The sequence below is a fragment of the Notamacropus eugenii genome, chromosome 5 (assembly GCF_028372415.1).
Source record: "Notamacropus eugenii isolate mMacEug1 chromosome 5, mMacEug1.pri_v2, whole genome shotgun sequence".
Taxonomy (NCBI): Eukaryota; Metazoa; Chordata; class Mammalia; order Diprotodontia; family Macropodidae; genus Notamacropus; species Notamacropus eugenii.
Window position 1 is genome coordinate 241,636,360 of NC_092876.1, and position 22,143 is coordinate 241,658,502.

General features: G+C 38.8%; 2 protein-coding genes across 10 annotated transcripts in view; one reads left to right on the top strand and one right to left on the bottom strand.

Moving 5' to 3' along the window:
• PRKRA (protein activator of interferon induced protein kinase EIF2AK2) lies at window positions 1-18,137 on the bottom strand. 6 transcript variants are annotated; one of them, XM_072612449.1, is made up of 8 exons: window positions 18,024-18,137; window positions 17,186-17,355; window positions 13,217-13,298; window positions 9,347-9,425; window positions 8,183-8,300; window positions 6,676-6,770; window positions 2,609-2,783; window positions 1-757 (listed from the first exon to the last, which is right to left on the bottom strand). In XM_072612449.1, exons 1-8 carry the CDS (start codon window positions 18,086-18,088, stop codon window positions 603-605), a joined length of 939 nt encoding a protein of 312 aa, XP_072468550.1. In that variant the 5' UTR covers window positions 18,089-18,137; the 3' UTR covers window positions 1-602. The 6 variants fall into 6 exon arrangements, 5 of the variants coding, with proteins under 5 accessions (XP_072468550.1, XP_072468549.1, XP_072468553.1 ...); XM_072612448.1 differs by having other exon boundaries at window positions 1-760; XM_072612452.1 differs by lacking the exon at window positions 18,024-18,137 and adding an exon at window positions 17,904-17,998.
• PJVK (pejvakin) overlaps window positions 17,630-22,143 on the top strand; it is a 13,993-nt gene continuing 9,479 nt past the window's right edge. Inside the window, exons 1-3 of one of the 4 annotated variants that reach the window (XM_072612446.1) lie at window positions 17,639-17,718; window positions 20,396-20,585; window positions 21,207-21,266. Coding sequence is in view for 2 of the 4 variants with exons in the window: in XM_072612443.1 (XP_072468544.1) it covers window positions 20,375-20,585; window positions 21,207-21,266 (271 nt within the window). In the remaining 2 variants the exon portion in view is untranslated. Of the gene's footprint in view, window positions 17,719-18,399; window positions 20,586-21,206; window positions 21,267-22,143 lie in introns of those variants that run through there. The other 3 variants (XM_072612445.1, XM_072612443.1, XM_072612444.1) reach the window with 3 other exon arrangements.

Genomic DNA, 22,143 nt, shown 5'->3' on the forward strand with positions numbered 1-22,143 from the left:
TCAAGTCAGTAGCTTTTTAATAAAATGCAGTAGAACCCCATTATAATACAGCTCCTTATTACATGGATTCATATATTCTGCAGTCAAATCATGTCCCCTGAAACATAACAACTACATGCAATAAGAGTCTGTTATAACAGTTAGCCTATAAGGCCGGTGTTAGTCCTGTCCCTCAACACTAGCTGTAGAAAGGGCTTCTTTAGAAAACCCTTTACTAAGCTTTGTGTGAGGAAGGATTTAAGCACCAGTAAAAATTGTTGCTCAGTAGTAGTTTTATTTCATCATTGTCACCGTGATTATAAACAAGAAATACTTATTTACCACCTACTGTGTGCATGGCATTGTACTAGGTGCTACACTCTGCTCCATGATACAAAGTTTATAAATACAAGAAAACAATACAAAGTTGAAGCCATTAAAAAGAGCTTAATTCATAACCACTTCTGTAATATAATGAAAACTGTAGTCTGATGGTTTTCTATGAAAGTGATTTAGAAACATCACACAAACTAAACATTACAGTCACCATTTTACTTGGGGGGAAAAAAACTCCTTTTATGTGCTACTGCTGCTGAAGGATTTTTCTTAAAGTTGTTCCAAGTTTACTTTCTCTCTGCCATTATCTTTAAATACTGCAGGGCATTGTGAGCTGCATCACTATGGGCACTGCCACAGGAGATCCCAGAACCATGGCAGACTGTAATGGGGCTGGTTGAAAGTTCAGCGAGACACTGGTACTGTCCATTCACACTCAGTTCTTCTGAAACAGATAAACTACTATTACCGACATCATAATTACTTTATATCAATAACTGAAAAACCTGAGTTTAAGAAAGGAAGAATATCATCTTATTAGCAAGCATACATTTTAAGATGCTTTATTAATCCTTGCCACTCATTCTGGAAGGTAAAACAAAGCTCAACTCCATCAAATGCAGGACTTCCTTTTTACTACTTGGTACAACTAAAGAGAAAGTTCTATATATTCTATCTAGATGTCAGCTGACATTTGGATATGTGCAAATCAAAATGGAGAGTTAGTTCAACACTTCCCTTGGTCATATGCATTATTTTGGGGCATGAATGTTTTAAAGATTACGATCTCTAAATTTCCTCTTTAGTGGAGAGTCCATTCTTATGACTAGCTGTAACATGAAGGCGATGATGGGTTCCTGAAGGTGAAAACCATTAGAAGGAAAACCTTGTCACATCCTGCCAAACTGTAAAGTCTTCAAATATGGGCCAGCAGAGTACCTGACCTATAGTAGGTACTTAATAAATACTTGCTGAATGTATCTAACAGACTGTGTGTCATCTCAGGACCAGTCTAGCTAAAAGATCCATTAAAATACACAACTATTTGAGACAAAGTATAACCCTGAACCAAGAAAGAAGAAGGCAGGTCTTCTTCTCAGTTACAGTAGGTGAAAAAGGATAAAATAAGACAGGAGTAAGAAGGGAAAAAAGTGTATAGCAGAATGATTATTAAAATTAGCATGATTTCAGTCATACTATTTCATCTGTACTCAATTTAAAGCAGGTAGTGCTTAACCTTTTTTGTGTCACAGATCCCCTTTGGCTGTCTGGTACAGCATATGGACCCTTTCTCAGAATGTTTTTAAATGCATAAATACATATAAAATTAAGAAGGAAACCAGTTGAAGTAAAGTTACTAAAATACTTTTTTAAAAAACAACTTCATACAACCCAGCTTAAGAATCACTGCTTTAGAGGGAAATGTCTGAATGTATAGAGTGACTTAATAGGGAAAGAGGCTTTCTAATGCTAGGTTTTCATGTTAATAGCCTCTTCATTCAATAACAGATGCAGTTTTATGAGAATTCAATCAGAAATATGGAAATTAGTAAACTTCCTTAAAAATCTGTGAAGCTTTTCAAAAGTAACTACATTGTTTAAACATAAATAACAAAATTCAACTGTTTTGTTTTAATTTAAATAATCATGAATCAATTATTTTCCACAGTCCTACCCACAGTCCAGATACAGATAAGTCTCTTCTAAGACAACTTCTTGATCTGTGCTTCATCTCTAGGCTCATTCAACTAGGCTTCATTTATTGTAGTGTGGGCAGCATTATTAGAACATAAAGGCAGCATGCCTTCTTTACTCTTTGTGTCTCATCCAAGTGATACAGTAAATCAGGAATCCTCATCTCAAGTCTTACAAATCCTTTTCTCTCATGGTTATTATGAACACCTGATTTTCAAAGTTTTGGCTCTAAGTCCAGCTCCCTTCTCATCTCACTTCCCAATTAATCAGATTAAGAGTGGCTGTGAACAATTAAAGCTCTTTACCATCTGTTAAAAATCGGATTTATCAAGAAAAAGCATTAAATAGGTATCATGAAGTAATTAAAATAAAAAAAAATCAAGGACCAAGACAAAGTAAAGTTTTAAATTCAGGTGAGTGGGAGCAATCCAAAGCTATCCCTGTTCTTCCTCCAGAGTACTGTACTGGTTATTTTATAAGCATTGTGCATGAATCTTCAATCAATGCTAGGAATGTCTGTACTCTAATCAAGAAACCTATACTTTAGTTTCCTAAATCAAGAAAGAATTTTTTGAAATTGACTAAAAAGAAAACTTACCTATATCCAAATATGTTATTTCAAAACCTTGTTCCTTTCCAATTTCTCCAAGCATTTGAATGTAATCTGTATTAGGAATACTGAGTAGGCTTCTTCTCAGTAAAGTTATTTTTTCCCCATTTGAATTCTTCAAAGTATTCCAAGTACATCCAATAGTACTTCCTAGTGCATTTGCCTGAAAACATTTGAAAGTTTAGACTTAAACAGATAACTTCCATTCTGATCAAAAACATTTATTAAAGAACTATCCTAAGTGTAAGCTTGTTTAAAAGAAGCATTTTAATCAGAAACTGGGTCACCTGTAACTTTTAAATTTACAACTGATAATAACAAGGGGCAGATACAACTATATGGAAATTTGCTAACAAAATGTTTGTATAACATAAGAACTGGTGCAAATATTTTTTGAAGTGAATAATCTTCATTAGAATTTTCCCAGGGCTATACTCAGGAATACCACAAAAGTTGCAAATAATCTGAGCCTGCTTAACAATCTATTCTCAGTTAATTTTCACATTAAGCACTGCATTGATATCCTTTAGATTCTATAGCTTGATTTCTCCCTATTCATTTTATTTTTTAACCCATGCCCGACAACTGATCTAGAATTAAGCAAGAAATGAGGGAAAAGAGCCAGGGAAAGACTGATGTAAGACAATATAGACTACCAAAAAACTTTCAACAGTACAGGGTACAGTCATGCAGTGGAAAATGAAAAGTGAAATGCCTAAGTTGTCTGGCCCATTATTTGGGGTATTTTGTAGAGAACACATCACCTTATTTTCAGTTAGGCTACTGCTGTTTTGTTTTTTTTTTTTTAAAGGTTGTTTAGCTCTAATAAAAACCATTTCAACCACTCCTCCACACTGAAAAAAAAGCCTTTATCTACCATGGGCCTAAAATCATCCACTGCCATAACTCCATTCCCCACCCCCACACTAAATATAGACAGATAACTGTCAACTCACTTGAGAACCATTGTGTTTTACTGGAAAAAATTCTGGATGAGGGAATCAGAAAACCTAGGTTTTAGATTCTGATCTAACATTTACTAGCGAGGTCACCTTGAGCAAATCACATAACTTCTTTGAGCTCTGTTTGACATTTGCAAAGTTACTTTGCCTTCCATCTCCTCAGATTCTTTGCCATAAAATAAGGGAATTGGGGCCTCTACAAACCTCCTGACAGTCATCAACCTGAAGTTCTCTCCACTCTTAGTTTTGATGATTCCTAGAAGTGCAAAGTGAATAGGGAGGGCATCTGGTTCTATAATCTCATCCATCCTCAAGGTGCCCTTGGGGAGCCTCTTTGCTGTGCTCCCAATTCATACATTTAGCATCTTTCAGCAAGTGACATAAGGCCTGTGTGCCCTCATCTGTGAAATGAAGACACTGGACTAGATCACAGCATCAAACACTCATCAGAGCTAGAAGAGGCCTTAAATACCATTTACTTTCATCTTCCAGTTTTACAGTTGAGGCCACTGAAGTATAGAGAGATTAAATGACTGGCCTGAGATTATACAAATACTAAATAACAAAGGCGGCATTTGAACTATCTCAGGCTCCTTCCACAGTACCAAGCTCCCTCTAGACAAGCTGCGTAGCTCATGGAGAACATTAGCACACTATGCTCCGTGTTGGAAGTTCCTTCCAGTTCCTAGGATCTAAGGCAGGGGTTTATAACCCGTTCTGTGCCACAGGCCCCTTTGGCAGTCTGCTGAAATCTATGGATTCCTTTTCAGAATAAATATTTTAAAATGTAGAAAATAAAACACGTAGATTACAAAGGAAACCAATTATATTGAAACAGTTCTTCTCATCTCTAGAATACATGTCCAGCTCTCATGCCTCTCAGAATCCTTATCTTCCTTCAAACCTCACCTCCAGTGTAACCTCCTTCTAGATCCCACTAGCTGCTAATGTTTCCCCCATCTCCCAATATTACCTTTTGTACATTTTATATTTATGCATGTTGTTTCCCGATAGAATATAAGCTTGTTAAGGCAGGGACTACTTTTTTTTTGGGGGGAAAGGGTTTGGTCTTTGTATCATCAGTGCCTATCACTGCCTGGCACACAGGGAGGTGCTTAATAAATGTTTGTGATTATCTTAACCTTAATGTCCCTAAAATGCCTACTCCACTTGCCATGTGCTCATCAAGTACTTATGGAGTATAGAGAAAATACTGGTGGGGGAAAGAGCTCTCTACTTAAGAGCCAGAGGTTTTGAATGTGTTCCAGCTCTGTTAATTTCTGGCTATTGATATAGGATAAAGCACTAACCTCTCATGGCATCAGCCTCCTCATCTGTAAAATGAGAGGGTTGGATTACTAAGGTCTCCAATGTCCCTTCAGCTTAAATCCTATGATTCTCAGTTTTCTCATCTGCAAAAGGCTCCAAGAGTTGGAAAGAACTTTAGTGATTTCCTAGTCCAATCTCCTATCAGATGTAAGTATCTTCTTTACAATACATCCCCAATAAGTGATCACAGCAAAAGGGTTTTGAGTTTTTTCATAATGCTGGCTTATACTGATCTATCCATGTTATATACTGACCCACCTGTCAATGGCTTGCTTAAAATGTGGCACCCAAAGAATTAGACATAATGTTTCTGATGTGTGGTTGACCAAAGTAGACTACAAAGCAACTATACTTTTCAGGTCAAATAGTGGACATGAAATCAAGAGTTTGATTTATTGTAGTCAAAGGATTTTTGCAGTACGAGTGTTAATAGATTTCCAGCAAGCACAAGCCCAAACAGTGAAATTCTGGGTTGGAGGTCTATTTAATAATAACAATAATAACATTGGTTAACATTTACATAGTGCTTACTATGTGCCAGGCATTGTGCTAAGTGCTTTACAAATATCTCATTTGATTCTCACAATAACCCCGACGTAGGTGCTAATTATTATTCCCATTTTACAGAAGAGGAAACTGAGGAAAACAAAAGTTAAGTAATTTTCCCAGGGTCATGGCTGTTCTATGTCTGAGGATGGGTGTGACCTCACATCATCCTGAATCCAGGACTGGTACGGTTTACTGCATCATCTTGCTATCTTGTGTTTTCCTCCTTGATGGTTCTGATTGCCATAACTTACTTTTAAACCACTAGACTGTTCCCTCCTTTCTCCACTACACAAACAATAGATGTGATAACCAAAAGTGGTGTTAAGCACCATAAAATAAATAGAATCACATTTGTTCATGACAAAGCGTCTTCCAAGGCTCAGAAGTCATGGACTAGACCCAAATCCTTGTCTTTGGACTTCAAGATCCATGCCTTTTTTCTTCCTCCACTACTGCAGGTTCTTAGCCAGGACACACGAGTTAACTTTATGCCAAAGTTCCAGAAGGCTTCCAACACTGAACCTCAGCAAGATAGAAAACAGACTTGCTTTGTCCGTCTAGGACTGTTGTTAAAGTCATATAAAATAATGTATTTGAAAGACCTTTGAAACCTGTAAAGAGTTATAGAAATTCAAGATAACAAAGCTCTCTGTGATTTTCTTAACACAAACACCCAGCACCTACACTGGAGGAAAGATTCTCATGCCATGGCCATAGTTAGGAGGTCTTCTGCATTGAAACATGATGCTAGTGAATTAACTATCAGTAGCAGCAACATTGTTCTTTTTTCTTGGTTATACACTAAAGCCATCTATGTCGGGGGTCTGTAAACTAAGGTCCAGGGACAAATCTGGCCTGGCCCCTGTTTTGTAGGGCCTGGGAACTAAGAATGGCTTTTTACATTTTTAAATAAAGTTTTATTGTATTAAAAAAAGATAAAAACCATTCTTAACTTACAGAACATATGAAAACAGGAAAAGATTTGGTCCTCAAGCTCTAGTTTGACAACTTCTGATTTATACTCTCAGTTCCTCCTATGACCAATTATATGTATTTGGAAGATAGCTGAAATCAGATACATGGTAGACACTGAATAACTCAATGTCATTTCATAGGACTAAAGGCTTGACTGACCTACATGGAATGAAAATACAATTTCTTGCAGAATAAGATACTTGATCATACTGACACCATTAAAGCCCAATTGCTACTTACTAAGGAAACATTGTTATCAGGAGAGAATTCACGGAATTTGGCAAGAAACTTTTCAGCAGCATTTCTCTTGGCTTGTTTTTTTGATGCCCCCTTTCCTAAAGAAAATATAAAATATTTAAAAATAATTAATGTTCATAAAAGAAGACTAAATGGATTATGAAAGAATGGGCTCCTGTGTAATGGAACAATTGTCTCATGTTGCCTCCATGTTCTTCACATAGTTTCATCCTGGTTTCATGCTTGCTTTTTTTAGTTACTGTTAAGTTGCAGATACCTGGTAACTATTATGTATACTGCCCTCCCTTGTACTTTTATATATAAATGTCCTCCATATTTTTGTTATTTATTTTTTCTCAAAAAGCAGATTCTTCCTGCTCTTTACTGAACTACACGTGCTTTATTTCTGACCACTGCAATGGTCTATGCGAGTTATAATCTCATTCTTCTGGGCCTGTCTCTGGCTGTGTTAGACAAACTTAGAACTATATATCACCCCTCCTTGAATATGAAAGGATGGAATTAGAAAATTATTAAAGAGGTACTTATTTCCTTGAAATTCATGGCAGTACGTATAATGCTTGCCTTCTCAACAGTGGGGAGGGGAGGGAGGAAGGGAGAATTTGAAACTCAAAGTTTTAAAAACAAATGTTAAAAATTGTTTTTACATATAACTGGGGAAAAATAAGATACTAAAGAAAAAAAGAAACTGATTGTAATATTTAACCAAACTTCAAATTAATGGACCACTTTAAAAATTATTTCAAATGTATTAGAGAATGAATATAAGAAAAATTAAGTATAAGCATAATCGTACCAGCTTGCTACGTATTTTTTCTTATTGTATCTGACACAAGATTAAAAGTTTAATTTCTTTTAAACTGATAATATTATTCTCATATCCTTGTTCTTCCTTTCCTATCATCTTTATTTCCTATCCCACCTTCATTTGTTAATCTCAACCTTCGCTTGGAGTTCTTTCAACTTCTAGAGTTAATGGTGAAACTCTGAAAAAGACTGACTACTTCTCTCTTCATGTCCGTAAAAAAAAAAAAAGGACATATAATTTATCCATCTCTGCTTCAAAATGATGTTGGGTTTAAAGTACAAAATATTCATATGCTTTAAAAATTCACCATCCTCATCCTTAATTTCAGAAATACTACCTTGTCCCTTCAGACATATTTTCTACTCAAACCTAAACATTCTCTGCAGAGTTATGAAAACATCTGCATACAACTAAATGCACTCATATTTCATCTCAAGTCTCAGAGAAAAGTTGCAAGTAGAAGAAGGCATAGCTTATTCATGTTGTATGTTGTACAACAAAACTTATTTTAGGCCCTGGATACATGACAATGAGCATGGGTACTAGAGCTATGGTAACAATTTACTAAAGTATGCCAAAGCATACTTTTAAGATATACTTAAATTTAAAAGGAGAGAAAAGCAACAATCTGCTACTAGAATAAAAATTTCTTTTTACACATATTAAACAAGACATATATACCAGTTTCTATAAACGATTCAAGTCTACAAATCGTGGTGAACTCTTTCTTATGAGCAGGTCCTCCCTCCTGGGAGAGTGTATACTCGGGAAGTCTCCAGCCATGCTGAATAGCCAATTCCTAAAAAACAGTGGAAAAGCTTCATTTATAATTTCATCTATGTAATGACTACAATAAAAACATTATAATCCCTTTTTTCCCATTTCTATTATAAAGGGGTAACAAAGTAACAATGTTTTGCAACAAAAAAAATGAGGGAAGTTCACCTATTTTCACTTAGACATCCAACATTTTATGTTTTATAAGGTCCACCAATCTCAACAAAGAAACAATGGTCTCCTGTGAATGGAGCATATCCATTTAACCATAATACACTGAGATCTCACAGATCAAATGAGAAGCCAGGCTGTTGAAAGCCTCTTACAGAACATTAGAGAGGATGTCTGGAGGAACTCACTGCCACTGACTCCTCTCCCCTCATATCTGCAGACTTGTATGTCCATAGCTGGCTAATGATTGCTTTCAGATGGGAACGGGGCAGAGCAAAGAGAGCACTTTGGTGAAGCTGCAGAAGAAAGGTGAGGAAAAAAACAAAGGAAAAGCCCACAGAGAGGAAGAAGGTATTCAACAGGACCAGCTGGATAGTGGGGGTGGGTAACTGGCCAACAGAATGCATGGATAATCTGTAAGGATGATCTGCATGCAATCATTCAAAGCCGGTTGTGTTATTTTTGGCAGAGTGAGCAAACAAGCATATTGCCTCCCTTCCCTTGACCTATGCTATCTGGCCTGTTCTGTTTATGATGGCTTCTCTTACAACAGAAGTAGAAAGAAGTCTTCTGTCACAAGTCATAAGAAACATTCTCAAAATATAAAACACTCTACCCATGTGCACAGGGGTCCTGTTGATCTCAAATGAGAATTCCACAAACCAAAGGCAGATACTGTATATGGGAGGAAAATCCAAGACATAATAAACAGAATAATCATTTCAAGTTAGTTTTGTAACATCTAACAAAAGTAGTTTGGAAAACAAAACATATTTACCATTTTATTTTAAAATACTCATTTCTTTTTTTTATGTACCACAATAGTGCTAAAGTCATCGTTATATCTTTTATTAGAAGGCAAATATTACCTAAGAAAAGCACAACTACACAACATACCTGTAATGAACCAATAGGATTAGCCTGATTCTTTGGTTGCTTGGAAGGATCAGGAGCCATTGGGTCTGGAACTGCAAAACTAAATTATTTTAAAAATATATTATGAATTAGGAAATAACTTCTCAAATATGACTGAACAGATGTGTTTATTTTGAATCTGTAACACATGATAAGGGAAATTTTATTAATTTTTGTCCTTTTTTATTTGTGGTGTATTAGATCAAACATAATTAAATAAAAATTAAACAAAACTCTAATTTAACACCTTTTGTTTACTATCCTCTTTGGTTTATAGTTGCATTCTGCCAGGTCAGAGGTCAGCAACCTACATACAGCTTGCTCATAGGCTAAATCTAGCTTGCTACCTGTTTCTGTATGGCTGATGAGCTAAGAACAGTTTTTACGTTTTTAAGTAAAATAATTTAAAATTTTGCCCACAGACCACAGTTTGTCAAACCTGTTACAAGTCATTGCAAATATCTTTGTGAATCAATGTTACTGATATCAACAATAAAGGCATTCACTAGAAATATACTTTTATGTAACATGCAGTCCCTAAATTTTCTGTGTAAAAATGTTGGTAAATCTAAAGCATACTAAATTAACTGGAGAGTCTCCTCTCAATATAAACTGTTAAACTGTGTAGCATTCCATTCTAAAGCAAGAAATCCATTATACTCAGACCCATACTATTTTTTTTTAACAAACATTAAACTAATGCATTTAAACCTAAATATATATAAAAGCTTACAAAGAGCTGTAGAACCAAATCAGAAGCAGAATTCTTAAAATTCAAAATTGATTACGTTTTTTGAAAGTAAATTCAAGAGAGAAAAAACATCCTATTAACACTTCATTAAAGTCAGTTAGGATGAACCTTGAATTGTAAGAAAATTTATGTAAAAGCTGAAGACTCTCCAAAAAGTAAACTAATATAGAAATGAGCACAAATGGAGTGCTGATTATAAGCAGGAGAGACTGGTTCTGGCAGAAGAAAAATTATACAACATTGGCGGGTCACTTTGTCCAGCTGTCAGTGAACAGCTGTTTTAATAAAACAGTAACAACTTATTTGAGTAGCTTTCTTCTATGGTAAGGCTATATGAAATAAACTGACTAGTATAATGGAGCATACAGTATACCAGGAACCTGAGAATCTCCAGGCTCCAGACGTGGCCCAGGAATTTGTATCATATGGTTGAGTAAGGAATTTTGTTTCTCTGAAACTATTCCTTTACCTAAAAAACATGGATGACGCTTCTTCTGCCCACCCTCGCGGAGGTGTACCTTAAATCATGTGACACCACACTGTGAAGACGCTTCACACACTGCCAACCTCCACATAATGCGAGGATCATATTATTATTATATTGCTCCAAAACAAGAGGAAAACTGACAGGAAATGTTCAGAGTATAAAACGAATTTGGGCAACCTAGATTTTATTTTTCTATTGCAGTTATTTGTGTATATTATTTCTTCTACTAGACTGGCAGATCCATGAGGGAATAACCTTGCCTTGTTCACTTCTATTACCTTTAGTGCCTACAACAGTGCCTCAGACATGGAAAACATTCAATGAACTTTTGATAGAGATGATCTGGTAATATGTTTTTTAAAATCTCTTATTTAGTTAAGAATGTCTAAACTGAACAGTCTCATAGGATTAGGCTATGCTATGCTTCGCACAAAGTAGATTCTTAATTTTTGAGAGTAGAGTTAAGGACTTTAAATAGTTGAGACTGACTTTTTCAGTCAGTTTTAAGTACAAGGTATTGAAAAACACTATAGCTATTTAGAAAACCAGAACTAATACAGAATTAACCTGCATGTACATAGTTTGGCAACTGGTAGGCAATTTTTATGATTACTGGGATTTCAGATAATACTATCTCCTGTTTATTTTTTGACTGCCAGCATGGTTTCAAACTGTTGAGTTGTCATGCTACAGGCATCCATGCATAATTCAGTAATCTGAAATTATCAAAATTAATCTGATTAAAAGGAAGGAAAATTATGCATTGGGTTAACCCTTCTAGGCCTGATAATAACCCGACAATTCCCCTTCTACCTGCCATGAAACAAAAATACATAGTGTTTTTTGGCTTATTATTCCCTGAGTATCTAAAACATTACTTGGAAAAAGTCTTAGAGTACACTCATTTTTATAATGCTATTTAGTTTTACAATGTGCCAAATGCAATGAATATTTTATGGTGGTGAGAAATAAAATGGCAATCATTGAAAGTAGGGGAAAAAAAAGCCAGGCAACAAAATTAGTATATATCAATTACATGTGATCCCTAGCCTCAAGCATCTTTGTTATTCTGGAATATCAAACACAAGAGCTGATGTATATGGTCTTTATGGTGATAGTTATAGGAATTCTCTAAGATTTAAAGTAGGAGAGAATCGCAATATGGCCAAGTCAAAACTCCATAGTGGAAAAGTAGAGGAACGGAAAGTCTCTGTAATAACCTAAACAGAGGATGCTGGTATCAACTAGAACTAGATGGCATCTTGTGTGAATTAAGGACATTAAAACTGGCCCAAAGATTAGCTACAGAGATCTTGGGCTTAAAAGAAGATAGGTATAGTTTCTAAGAAGCAGGTGGTAATAGTCCCATTATATTCTGCCTTGATCCAACCACATCAAAAATACTGTGTTTGGTTCTCAGCATCACATTTTAGGAAGGATACTGATAAATTGGGGAATGTCCAAAGAATAAGAATGGTGAATTAGGGCCTCAACTTTCTGGCATAAGGATAGGTTTAAGGAACTGGTGATGACCAGCAGCAGTTCTTAACCTGTACCTCACAACCTCATCTGGGGTCATGATAATTGTCTTCCAAATATATGAAAGAGTTATTATATTTATCTTGTTTGGTTACCCAAACAGCAGAACCTGTAGGTGTAGGTTGCAAAGGCTTACTTCTAAGCAGAAACACTGAGAAGCAAAGCTGTCCCAAAGTGGAATGGGCTTCCTCAAGATGTAGTAGATTTCTCTAACTGGAGCTTTTCATGCCAAGGCTGCATGCCTAAAGGTTGGGTATGTTGTAGTGGTGATTCTTTTCTGTGTATGGGTAGGACTATATGGTCACTGTGGTCCCTTTGAATTCTAAAATTCTCTAATTCTTTGTTTAAAATAAGGGAGCATCTAAAAGTATGATATATGAGGTGCTTCATAGTCCAGCCAGTTATACAGCCTTATGATATATGATGTCAAGGGCAGGAAAAAAAAAAAAAAGTCAGACAATGATGTCCTAGACATCAAAACTCTTTCCAATAGTTATTTTACCAGCGAAACTACTATATGATTCAACGATATGCAATGGTTTGATGTAAATATACACTTAATACCTGCATTGATTATTTAACGAGGCATACATGACACATAGCTTTCCAATGACGAAAAACAAATTGTAGACTTAGAGGGAAATTTATTGCCTTAGTCTCTCATGCCAGAACTCTAGAAGAGCAGTTTTAGCTGCAAACATTTACTAATATAATGTCATGTTTCCCACCAGGAAATGTTTAGTCTTAATACTGTAAAACAGTCATGGTAAATATTAGCCTCTCAAAGAATGTAGCAAGAAATAACTGAATCTCTACCACACTGAGATAAGTCTTATTTGGGAAAAAAAAAATGGGCCCAGATCAATAGAGCATTCATTTAAATTTAATTCCTGAACTTCATTATTTATTCCTAAAGTTCCTCCCAGAAATATGAGAGCTTTCAAAAAAGAAAAGGCATTTCCAGTTTAAATACAACAGTTCATTCTGTTGCTTTGCAAACATAACTCAAACTTTGATTTTTGCCTCAGCAATGATATTTCTGAGATAGAAAATGCAAAAAAAAATCGTAGCTCACCAAAGACTTGCATTTGCTTTTAAATGTCCAATGGCAGCTTCTGCAGCTTTATGCTTTGCCATTTTCTTACTTGAACCTTCACCTATATTAGGAAAAATTAAAAAGAAAAAGGCAAGATGATCTGAAAGAATATCAACAACAGACATGAGCAAATGACTTTAATTTACAAGAGAGAAAGATGGCAAAATTATTACATATTAGAATACTGTTATGTACTATCTAAAATTGTGTAAATACATTATATTATCTCATTTGGTTTTATAATGCCCTTGTTCGGCAAGCACTCTAAAATATTATTTCCCTGATTTTTATAGATGAGGGATCTGCAGTACAGAAGAGTTTAAGGAAGGATCTGAATCTAAATCTTCCTGATTCCATATACAGCACTCTATTCACATAGCATGTTGCCTCTAAATATATATAATAAAAAAGCTTTTCCGTAAGTAGGTACCCCTTGGCTGGGAAAATGGCTAAATAAATTATAGTACATGAATAAAATGGAATAGCAATGTAGTATCAGAAATGACAAACATGAATACACAGAAGCATGAAAACACTACATGAAATGATGCAAAATGAAGTAAGGAGAACCAGGAAAACAATACACATAATAAGTACAAAACCGTAAATGGAAAGTTCCATAACCACAAAACATGAAAATGAATGCTGTGATGCAATGAATTAAGACAGTTCCAAAAGACTCATGATGGAAAATGCTATCCACAACCAAAGAAGAGCTATGAAGTCTGAATGCAAATTGAAGCATACTATTTTCTCCTTTTTTTCCCTTTAGTTTTTTCTTTCTCATGGTTTTTCCCTTTGGTTCTAATTCTTCTTTACATGATGACTAGAGTGCAATATGTTTAATATGATTGTACATGCATAGCCTTGGGAAGGGGAAGGAGAGAAGAAAATTTAAAACTCATAATCTTATAAATGTGAATGTTGAAAACTAAAACTAACTAAACAAATAAACACATGTAAAATGCATGCTGCAAAATTATTAAAAACAAAATGAAAAAACAAGTTTGGCTCCAGAGGGGAATATGAGAAGTCATATTCCTTCCCTACCTTCACCTCACATCCTGAAGAGAAGATGGGGATCCAAGGACATGAAACACAGCATATGCCGCCAGATTTTAAAGTATAGAATGGTTTTCTGACATTTTTTCTCTTTAAAAAAATTGTTACAAGGGACAACTCTTTGGGATGGGAGAGAGGGAGAGGGAGACTTCTAAGTCACGTGAAAAACAAAAGATAACAACCAAAATGTATTTTAAAAAGGGTTTCCTTACATACTAACTGTATACAGCAAAATGACATTTTACAATTACAAATGTTCTATAAAATGATAAAAAAGAGGTTATATTTCACGCTTAGAGGTATTGAACATATTCACTTCTCTTCTAAGCCTGGATGAAAGGGAGAATACCAGTGTTATTATAGTAGAAAAGCCTAAACTTGTGCAATGCAGTGTTAAGAGTAGACTTTCCTTTAAAGTACTCAGCAACGAAAACATTTAACAGCAAAATTATCATCACTCTACTCTGTTGCATCCTTGTTGTGTCCTGGTCAAATGCCTTTTAAAATTTGTGTACCTACAATGATTATATTTAGGGCATCATGATACTCTTTCAAGCTGGGAGAAAAGAAGAGTGACCTCTTCCCATTTTAAGATCAACCTATATTCACTTTATGAGTGGAGAAAAGATAGCAGCAACGAATAAAACGCTACTCATTTAACTGTTTCCCTCACTAAGCAACAAGATAGAGACAAGTTTCTGCCTAGGAAATCAAGAGACCCAAGTTCAATTCCCAAGTCTGTCAACATAGCTGCTACTTCTGGTAAATCATTTTTCTTCTCTGGGCCTCAGTTTCCTTTTCTGTAAAATGCAGGTATTAGACTGAATCTCTAAGTTCCTTCTAACTTCTAAGATTTTATAATCAATAGTTTCTGAAATAAGGCATTTTAAGAAGACAGCTTCCATTTTTACCAATAAAATGAGGTGGGAGTAAAACAAGGGTGTGTTAAAGGGGAAGAGAGGAAGGAGTGATTCAGTCAGCAGAGAGATGAAATTATCTTTTATAGGTACTCTGTTGATTTCTGGTCCTTGGTCTAAATTGTACTGAGATGTATGGCAGTGATTGTTAAACATTAAAAAATAAAAAAAAAATAAAAAAAATAAAAAATAAATAAATTGTACTGAGAGAAAAACAGAACTATTGCTTTTTTTTCCCAACTGAGCTTATATATAGTTAGCTTGCTATCTTACATTTATATAGTTCCAAACTTATGATTTCATTAGTATAGGAAATTTCCAGTAAGAAAACTCCATCAAAATGGATCTGCAACTCTAATTAGAGGTGCCCAGAGCAGGGAGAAATCAAACAATTTGCCCAGTATCACAGCCAATATGTATCAGAGGCAAATCTTGAATCAAGGTCTTCCTAACTCTTCATCTACTATGCTATGATGACTCTTTATGGTATTATATAAACAATATCCCAGAAACAAAGACTACCCAAAATAGCCTTGCTATTTTTTTGGTTTGAACACAGAACACATTTAGCTCCTATGTTTATTTTGTGTTTGACAGAGCAAACTGTCTAAAGTTTACTCAACAAGACAGGTGGTACAAACATTTTGATTTTACACATTAGTAAACTGAGGCTCATAGTGGTTAAGCTCTAACTCCTCTAGTCACACAATCAATGTTTCATAAAGAAGGGAAAAACATGATTTTAAGCTTCTGATTACTTTCAATATAGATTCCCGACCAAAGTTCCTGATTTACTAGTTTATCTCTAAGTAGATTTACAAACTGGTGTCTTGGCCTTGTATGGGAGGCAGCAAGGTGCAGTGGAAAGTGTGTGGAATTTACAGTCAGAGTACTTGGATTCATATCTTAACTCTGCTACCTAATGTTTGACTTTGTGCTTGTCACATAACATCTCTGGGCCTCAGCTGCCTCAAGTATAAAATGAAGGGATTAGACTACACAAGCTTAAAAGTTGCTCTCCTCTCTAAGACTCTACTTTCTTTTTTTTGCCCCAATTCCCACCTGGGGGAACAGTGATTAATTCTCCTCTGCTCTCATCAGGGATCTACATTCTACCTCAGCTCCTATGCCCTTTCACCAGAGTTCATACATTTCAGGAATATGAAATGCAGCTTCACCTCAGTAAGAAAAAAAACAAAAAACTGTGACCTCTTTAATTTTTAGATGAATGGATCATAAAACTTGCCAATTGCATTTGGATTTATTTTTCTTACATGTATTTTTTCAAATAAAATGCAATGTGTTTTTCTGTGTGTTTCATGTTCAAGAAATTAACGACTGGAATGAATAGAGTATTCATACTTAACAAACAGGAAAATTCACATGTAAATTCTCTAAGTTCATTGCCTTTCTTTTCTTTGGATACAGAATGAGATGTTTCACTGGGCCAGCTCTAGCTTGGTAAATAAACAAGAATATGCACTGACCTAGGAAAGCTGAAGGACTTTCTAAAGTTCTGTGGGAGAGAAGAGAATTCATATCCACTTTCCCTTGAGTTTAACAAGTTGCAAAGTGGAATGGGAAATGGGAAATCAAGGTTCCAGTAGGGGCTGTGAGCTTGGACACATTATTAACAACTATCTCAGTCCCCAGGGCTACTTTAGGAGAACCTGCTCATCTTTAAAGACTCTCCAGTTCTGATTCTGAGGTAGCCTAATGGAACCATTAGAAATATCTTAGGGAGCAGGAGGCCTCCATGACTATGTCTTCAATTGGACTTCTGAAGGCACCTGGGGGAGAGGGGGAGGAAAAAGAGAGAGAGAAAATGAGACAAAAGGATAAAGTTTAAAATGTCTTTCTTCTGACCTAAGTTGACACTTTTCCAGTTCCAATATTCTCCTGGGGTATCTTCCCAACGAAGGCGCTACAGCCTGTCTTTAGGACAATGCTCTTAATAGTGTATACAGACCTGAGCAGGTTATATCGCCCACGGTCACTCTGAAGGTGAAACTTGGCGTACTGGCATGTCCATCGGCTCTTTCAAACTCATACACGGGCACGTTATTGGTCTTCATGCCGTACTCATGTAACACCTGAATGGGTGTTTTCCCAGGTTTGGCTGTGATCATTTTCCCCAACCTGCGTAAATGAGAAGGTCGTCTGCTAGAAATGCCAAAGGGGGGCTGCGTGCTTGGGAGAGGCCAACCAAGTAAAGATTTTCAGTTGTGCAGAGGGGGCCCTAAAGCTAATGGAAGGGAATTCACTTCTCATTCTTAAAACTAGAAAACGAGGTGGCTGCACCTCTTTGGAGTTCCGAAAAACGAGGCCGGCCCGGCGCGCGGGGGCACGCTCCGAGTTCCTGGGCTGGCAGGGGCATGGATCAGGAGGGGGGAGGTTAGCGAGGGTCAGAGGGAGAACGCTGGCTCCAGCAGCACCTGCTCAGGGAAGCAGGCGCTCCGAGGCTCCGCGGGCGTCCTCTGTCTCAAGCCAGTCGGGGCTCAGGTAACCCGAGCTGCCTGGGGCTTCTGGGAGGCGGCAGCAGCGGCTCTTCCAGCATGACCCGCCCACGTGGGGGGGGTGAGATGGGGGAGGGAGGGAGTAGAACGCTGGAGGGCGGGGCCTCTCCCGGCTCCAAGAGGTGGATGGGGGAGGGGGAAGAGGGAAAGAAAGGGAGGGGGCACCCTTACCCAGAAGGCAACTCGAAGGCTTTCTCGTCCTCTCGGGCCCCCTCCCCTCCTTCCCCGCGAGGCCCTACCTGGTGTCCCGCGGGCCGGGCAGCTCAGGCCGGGCTCCGCCCGCGGACTGACCTGAAGGTGCCGCTGTCCGGCGGGGCTGGCGGCGAGGTCGCGGTGTGCGGCCCGCCCTGGGGCATGCTCGGCCGGGAGGCGGCGGCGGGGGCTGCCGGCGGGGCTGGGGCCGCCGCGGGGGCGGCGGGGGGGGCTCGGGACCGGGGGTTCGCTCTCCTTCCCTTGGGCGGCCCGTCCCCAAGAGGGGCCTCTTTGGCCCCCGGGGCCGCCGTCGCTGTGGCCGTTGCCGTCGCCGTGGTGGTCGCTTCCCGTCCCCCTCTGCCGCCGCTGCTGCTGCTTCTGCTTCAGCTGCCTCCTGTCCCTCTTCTCCTCCTCCTCCCCCCTCCTCCTCCGCGTCCCTGTTGTGGTTCCGGGGGGCGGGGGAGAAGAGGAGGAGCCGATGGCGCAGCCCCCCTCGCTCCCCCCGCCGCGCCCGCACCTGCTGCCGCCGCGGCCCGGGCCCCCCGCCCAGCGCCTGCTCCTAGTAGCCGGGCCGCGGCCGCCCCAGACCTCGGCCCCCAAACGGACCTTCCGTCGGGAGTCTGCGGGCGCGGGCCCCACGCGTGCGGTCATTGACACAACGCCCCCCCGCCGCGGAGCCGCGGTCGGGGCCGCTGGCAGGGTCCTCATTCTCTATCCGGGCATTTCTGCCTCGGCCTGAGGAGAGGGCACGTCAGGGCCGCCATAGTGGGAGCGCTCCGCTGCCCTTCTCCCCGAGATCCTCCAGAGTGGGCCTCCCGCGGACACGCAGTGGGACTCCCTTCCTTCTCTCCTCGCTTAAACCCCACGGACGTTTTCCATCCCGAGATGTGACGGAAGCATGTCCGAATGACAAATGATCCCCCTCTCACTAAAAACATGACCTCCCCTCCCTTTCTGTATAACCAGCGTTTTCCCGAGTCCCACACGACGTCCTGAGCCCGGGGGGCCCAAATCCAGGGAGCCCTGGGCCTGGGGGCTTGCCGGGCCGCACGCCAGGACGTCGTGGCAGAGCCGGTGCCCGCAGCCGAGCTGGACTTTGGGGATGCCAGTGCGAAGGTTGCACCGGTCCCTCCTTGCAGCGCACTCCCCTTTCTAACGAGTCAACTGTCGCCCTCCCCTCCTCCTCCGCTTCCTCCGGGCTGGGCAGGAGGCATCCCTATCCCTGCTCGATCCAGGTTCGGTCCGGCTGCGCTCGCGAGCCTGGCTCCCGGGGCTCCCGACCAACCCGCGGCATTAAAGGGATTTCCTCTTTTTAAAAAAAAAAAATCCTTCTGGTCGTCGTCTTATTTTTATTACCTGAGGCTGAGCAGAGTGCGTGTAAGCCCTGAGTTATAAAAGGTTTTGGAAAACCTTTGGCACTCTTCCTGGGCCGCCCCAAAGGAGATAGCCATCGTTGTCAAACAATGCTCATCGATTGGCGTCTCTGGCCTCCCTCCACTTCTGGGCTGCGTCCCGACTGGGGACGATGCCCCTTCTGGTCCCAAAGGTTGGAGGGCTTGGAGGGCGATGCTCTCTCCTGAGCCTCACCTCTCCACCTCCGACCGTCCCTTCAAGGAAAACCTGCAGAGGCCCTTTAGAACCGGGCTTTTCATTCTATCTACTTAAGCAGAATCCAGAGAGTAAAAATCCAAGGTGAATTGATTAGACAAGAATATGAATCCTGGGACTGTGCTTAAGGCAATAAAAAGGATCCCGCTGTGCGCTAAAAATGTTCATTTAATATGCATCCCCTCCGTCCCCCACATTATTGGGGTTTTTTTGCGTAGAAGAGGGTAAGATGAGATACATAAGAAAATCAAAGTCTTTAAATTGCTCCCAGATGATTCCTTTTCTGTTGCTCAGAATGGCATAACTTACTGCCAAAACTGGCATCTTTAACTTGTAAGGGAATTTCCTTTGGCTCAGTTCCACTGAAGATTGTATGCAGGGCTAATGTTTGTCATTTTAATCTTCAGGTCTTGGCAATGTAGCCTTCAGAACTGATACTGTATCGGACCCATTACCCTGATCATACTTCCTTACCTCTGGCCCTAACAAGAGACATTATTGCCACTTAATATCAGTTTCTTCTGTTAGCTTTTTTAGTCATATAGAATGGCAGTGGTGGCGCTTCAGTCTTACCTTTAACATATCAGTTTACACTTGATGTATAATTCATTATGCTGAGTACATGAAGCTGAAAGGGATCAGTGAGTTCTGCACACTGGAAACTAGTTAGTGAAAACAGGTTATTTTACTTTTCTAATTAAGTGTATAACTGCATTTAAAAATTCATCCTTGATTTAATTTTGTTCATAGTAATTTTCTGTAATATACTAGCCTTTTGAATATGGATTTAATATCTGAAAGTTGCAGTTGATGAAGTATTTTATCATTAATATTATGTTAATATGTTTGCTGCTGCTACCAAGAGCTTTGTTAAGCAAGTTGGAGATGGAGGGAGATTAGTTCCGGTTCCAAGCCTCAGTGAAGCTGACAAATATCAACCTTTGAGCCTTGTGGTTAAAAAGAAAAGATGCTTTTTGTTACAGAGAGCTAAATTTACCTCAACACCTTTCACACTGAATGATATTCTCCTAGGAGACAGAGAAATTTCAGCTGGTAAGTTTTTCAATAGCTTTTTTGAAAAGCCTGTTTTTACAATAACTAACTAGTCTTTGTACTATATTAGTAACCTAAATACTGATAGTATGTAACAGGAGTAGCATGATTTTTGTTGATAATCAAATTTTTTTGTTGAAATAGGTATAATGATATTAGTAAAAGAAAGAATGTTTCAAATTTACATAGTGTCAAATCCAATAGGAGCTTGAAACATTTTCAAATCCATTAAAATGCATGGAACTTCTCAATCTGGCATCTCTTTTCCCACCACTCTCGAGTGCTTTGTTTTTACTTATACCTGTACTGTTTACATCTTTCCCTCCACTGAGGGAGTCCACTGAGTAGATAGTAAACTTCTTGTGGGCAGAGGCAATTTTCATTTTTATTAAGTTCCTTGCTTATCACAGTGCCTGGCTCATTGTAAGTGCTCAATAAATGTGTATTGAATTGAATTTTTAATAACTTGTTTTGCCAAATCAACTTGCATTTCATTTTATAATAATATTAGCTAAAGTTTATTTGGTGCTTCAGAGTTTACAAAAAACATTTTACATATTTTATTGACTTTGGTGCCAAGAGCTCTGTGAGGTAAGTGCTATTATTATTTTTATTTTATAGGTAAGGAAACTGAGACTAAAAAGGATAAAGTGACTTGTCATTCCTTACTAGCCACAGCTGGTAAGTGTCTGAGGCAGAATTCAAACTGGTCTCGATCCTAAATCCAGGGCTTTATCACTATGTCACCTAGCTACTTCACATACTAAAACAACTACAAAGTGGGAATGATACCTATCTCATTATCCGATTAAGTTTGTGGTATGCACTAAATCAGATGACGAAAGGGATTTCGTTATCATAAGGAACTCTTTTTCATTTATGATACTGTAAATAAATCCTAAGAAATTGCTTAAGGCACATAGAGGTTCAATGATTTACTTAGTGTCATACAAATACTATAATTATTATATTAAACATGCAGAGGCAGCTATGGTGGTTCACTGGATAGAGAGCTGGTACTGGAGTCAGAAAAAACAGAGTTCAAATATGACCTCAGATACTTACCTGCTATGTGACCCTGGCGGCAAGTCATTTAACCTCTGTTTGCTCTCCACTGAAAAAGAAAATGGAAAACCACTCCAGCATCTTCGCCAAGAAAACCCTATGTACATCATTGGCATGCTGTGGTCCATGGAAGTCCCAAAGTCAAACATAACTGAACAACAACCTAAAGATAGTAAGGATCTAGAGGCAGAATTTGAATACAGGTTATCCTAACCAGGGAGGTAGGTGGCACAGTGGATAGGATGCTGGGCCTGTAGTCTGGAGGACCTGAGTTCAAATCCAGCCTTAGATACTTACTAGATAAGGGACCCTGGGCAAGTCACTTAACCCTGTTTACCTCAGTTCCTCATTTGTAAAATGAGCTGGAGAAGGAAATGGTAACCCATTCCAGTATCTTTGCCAAGAAAACTCCAAATAGGGTCACAAAGAGTCAGATGTGACTGAAAATAACTGAAACATCCTAAATTCAAATAAGCACTAATATGCTGAGCCA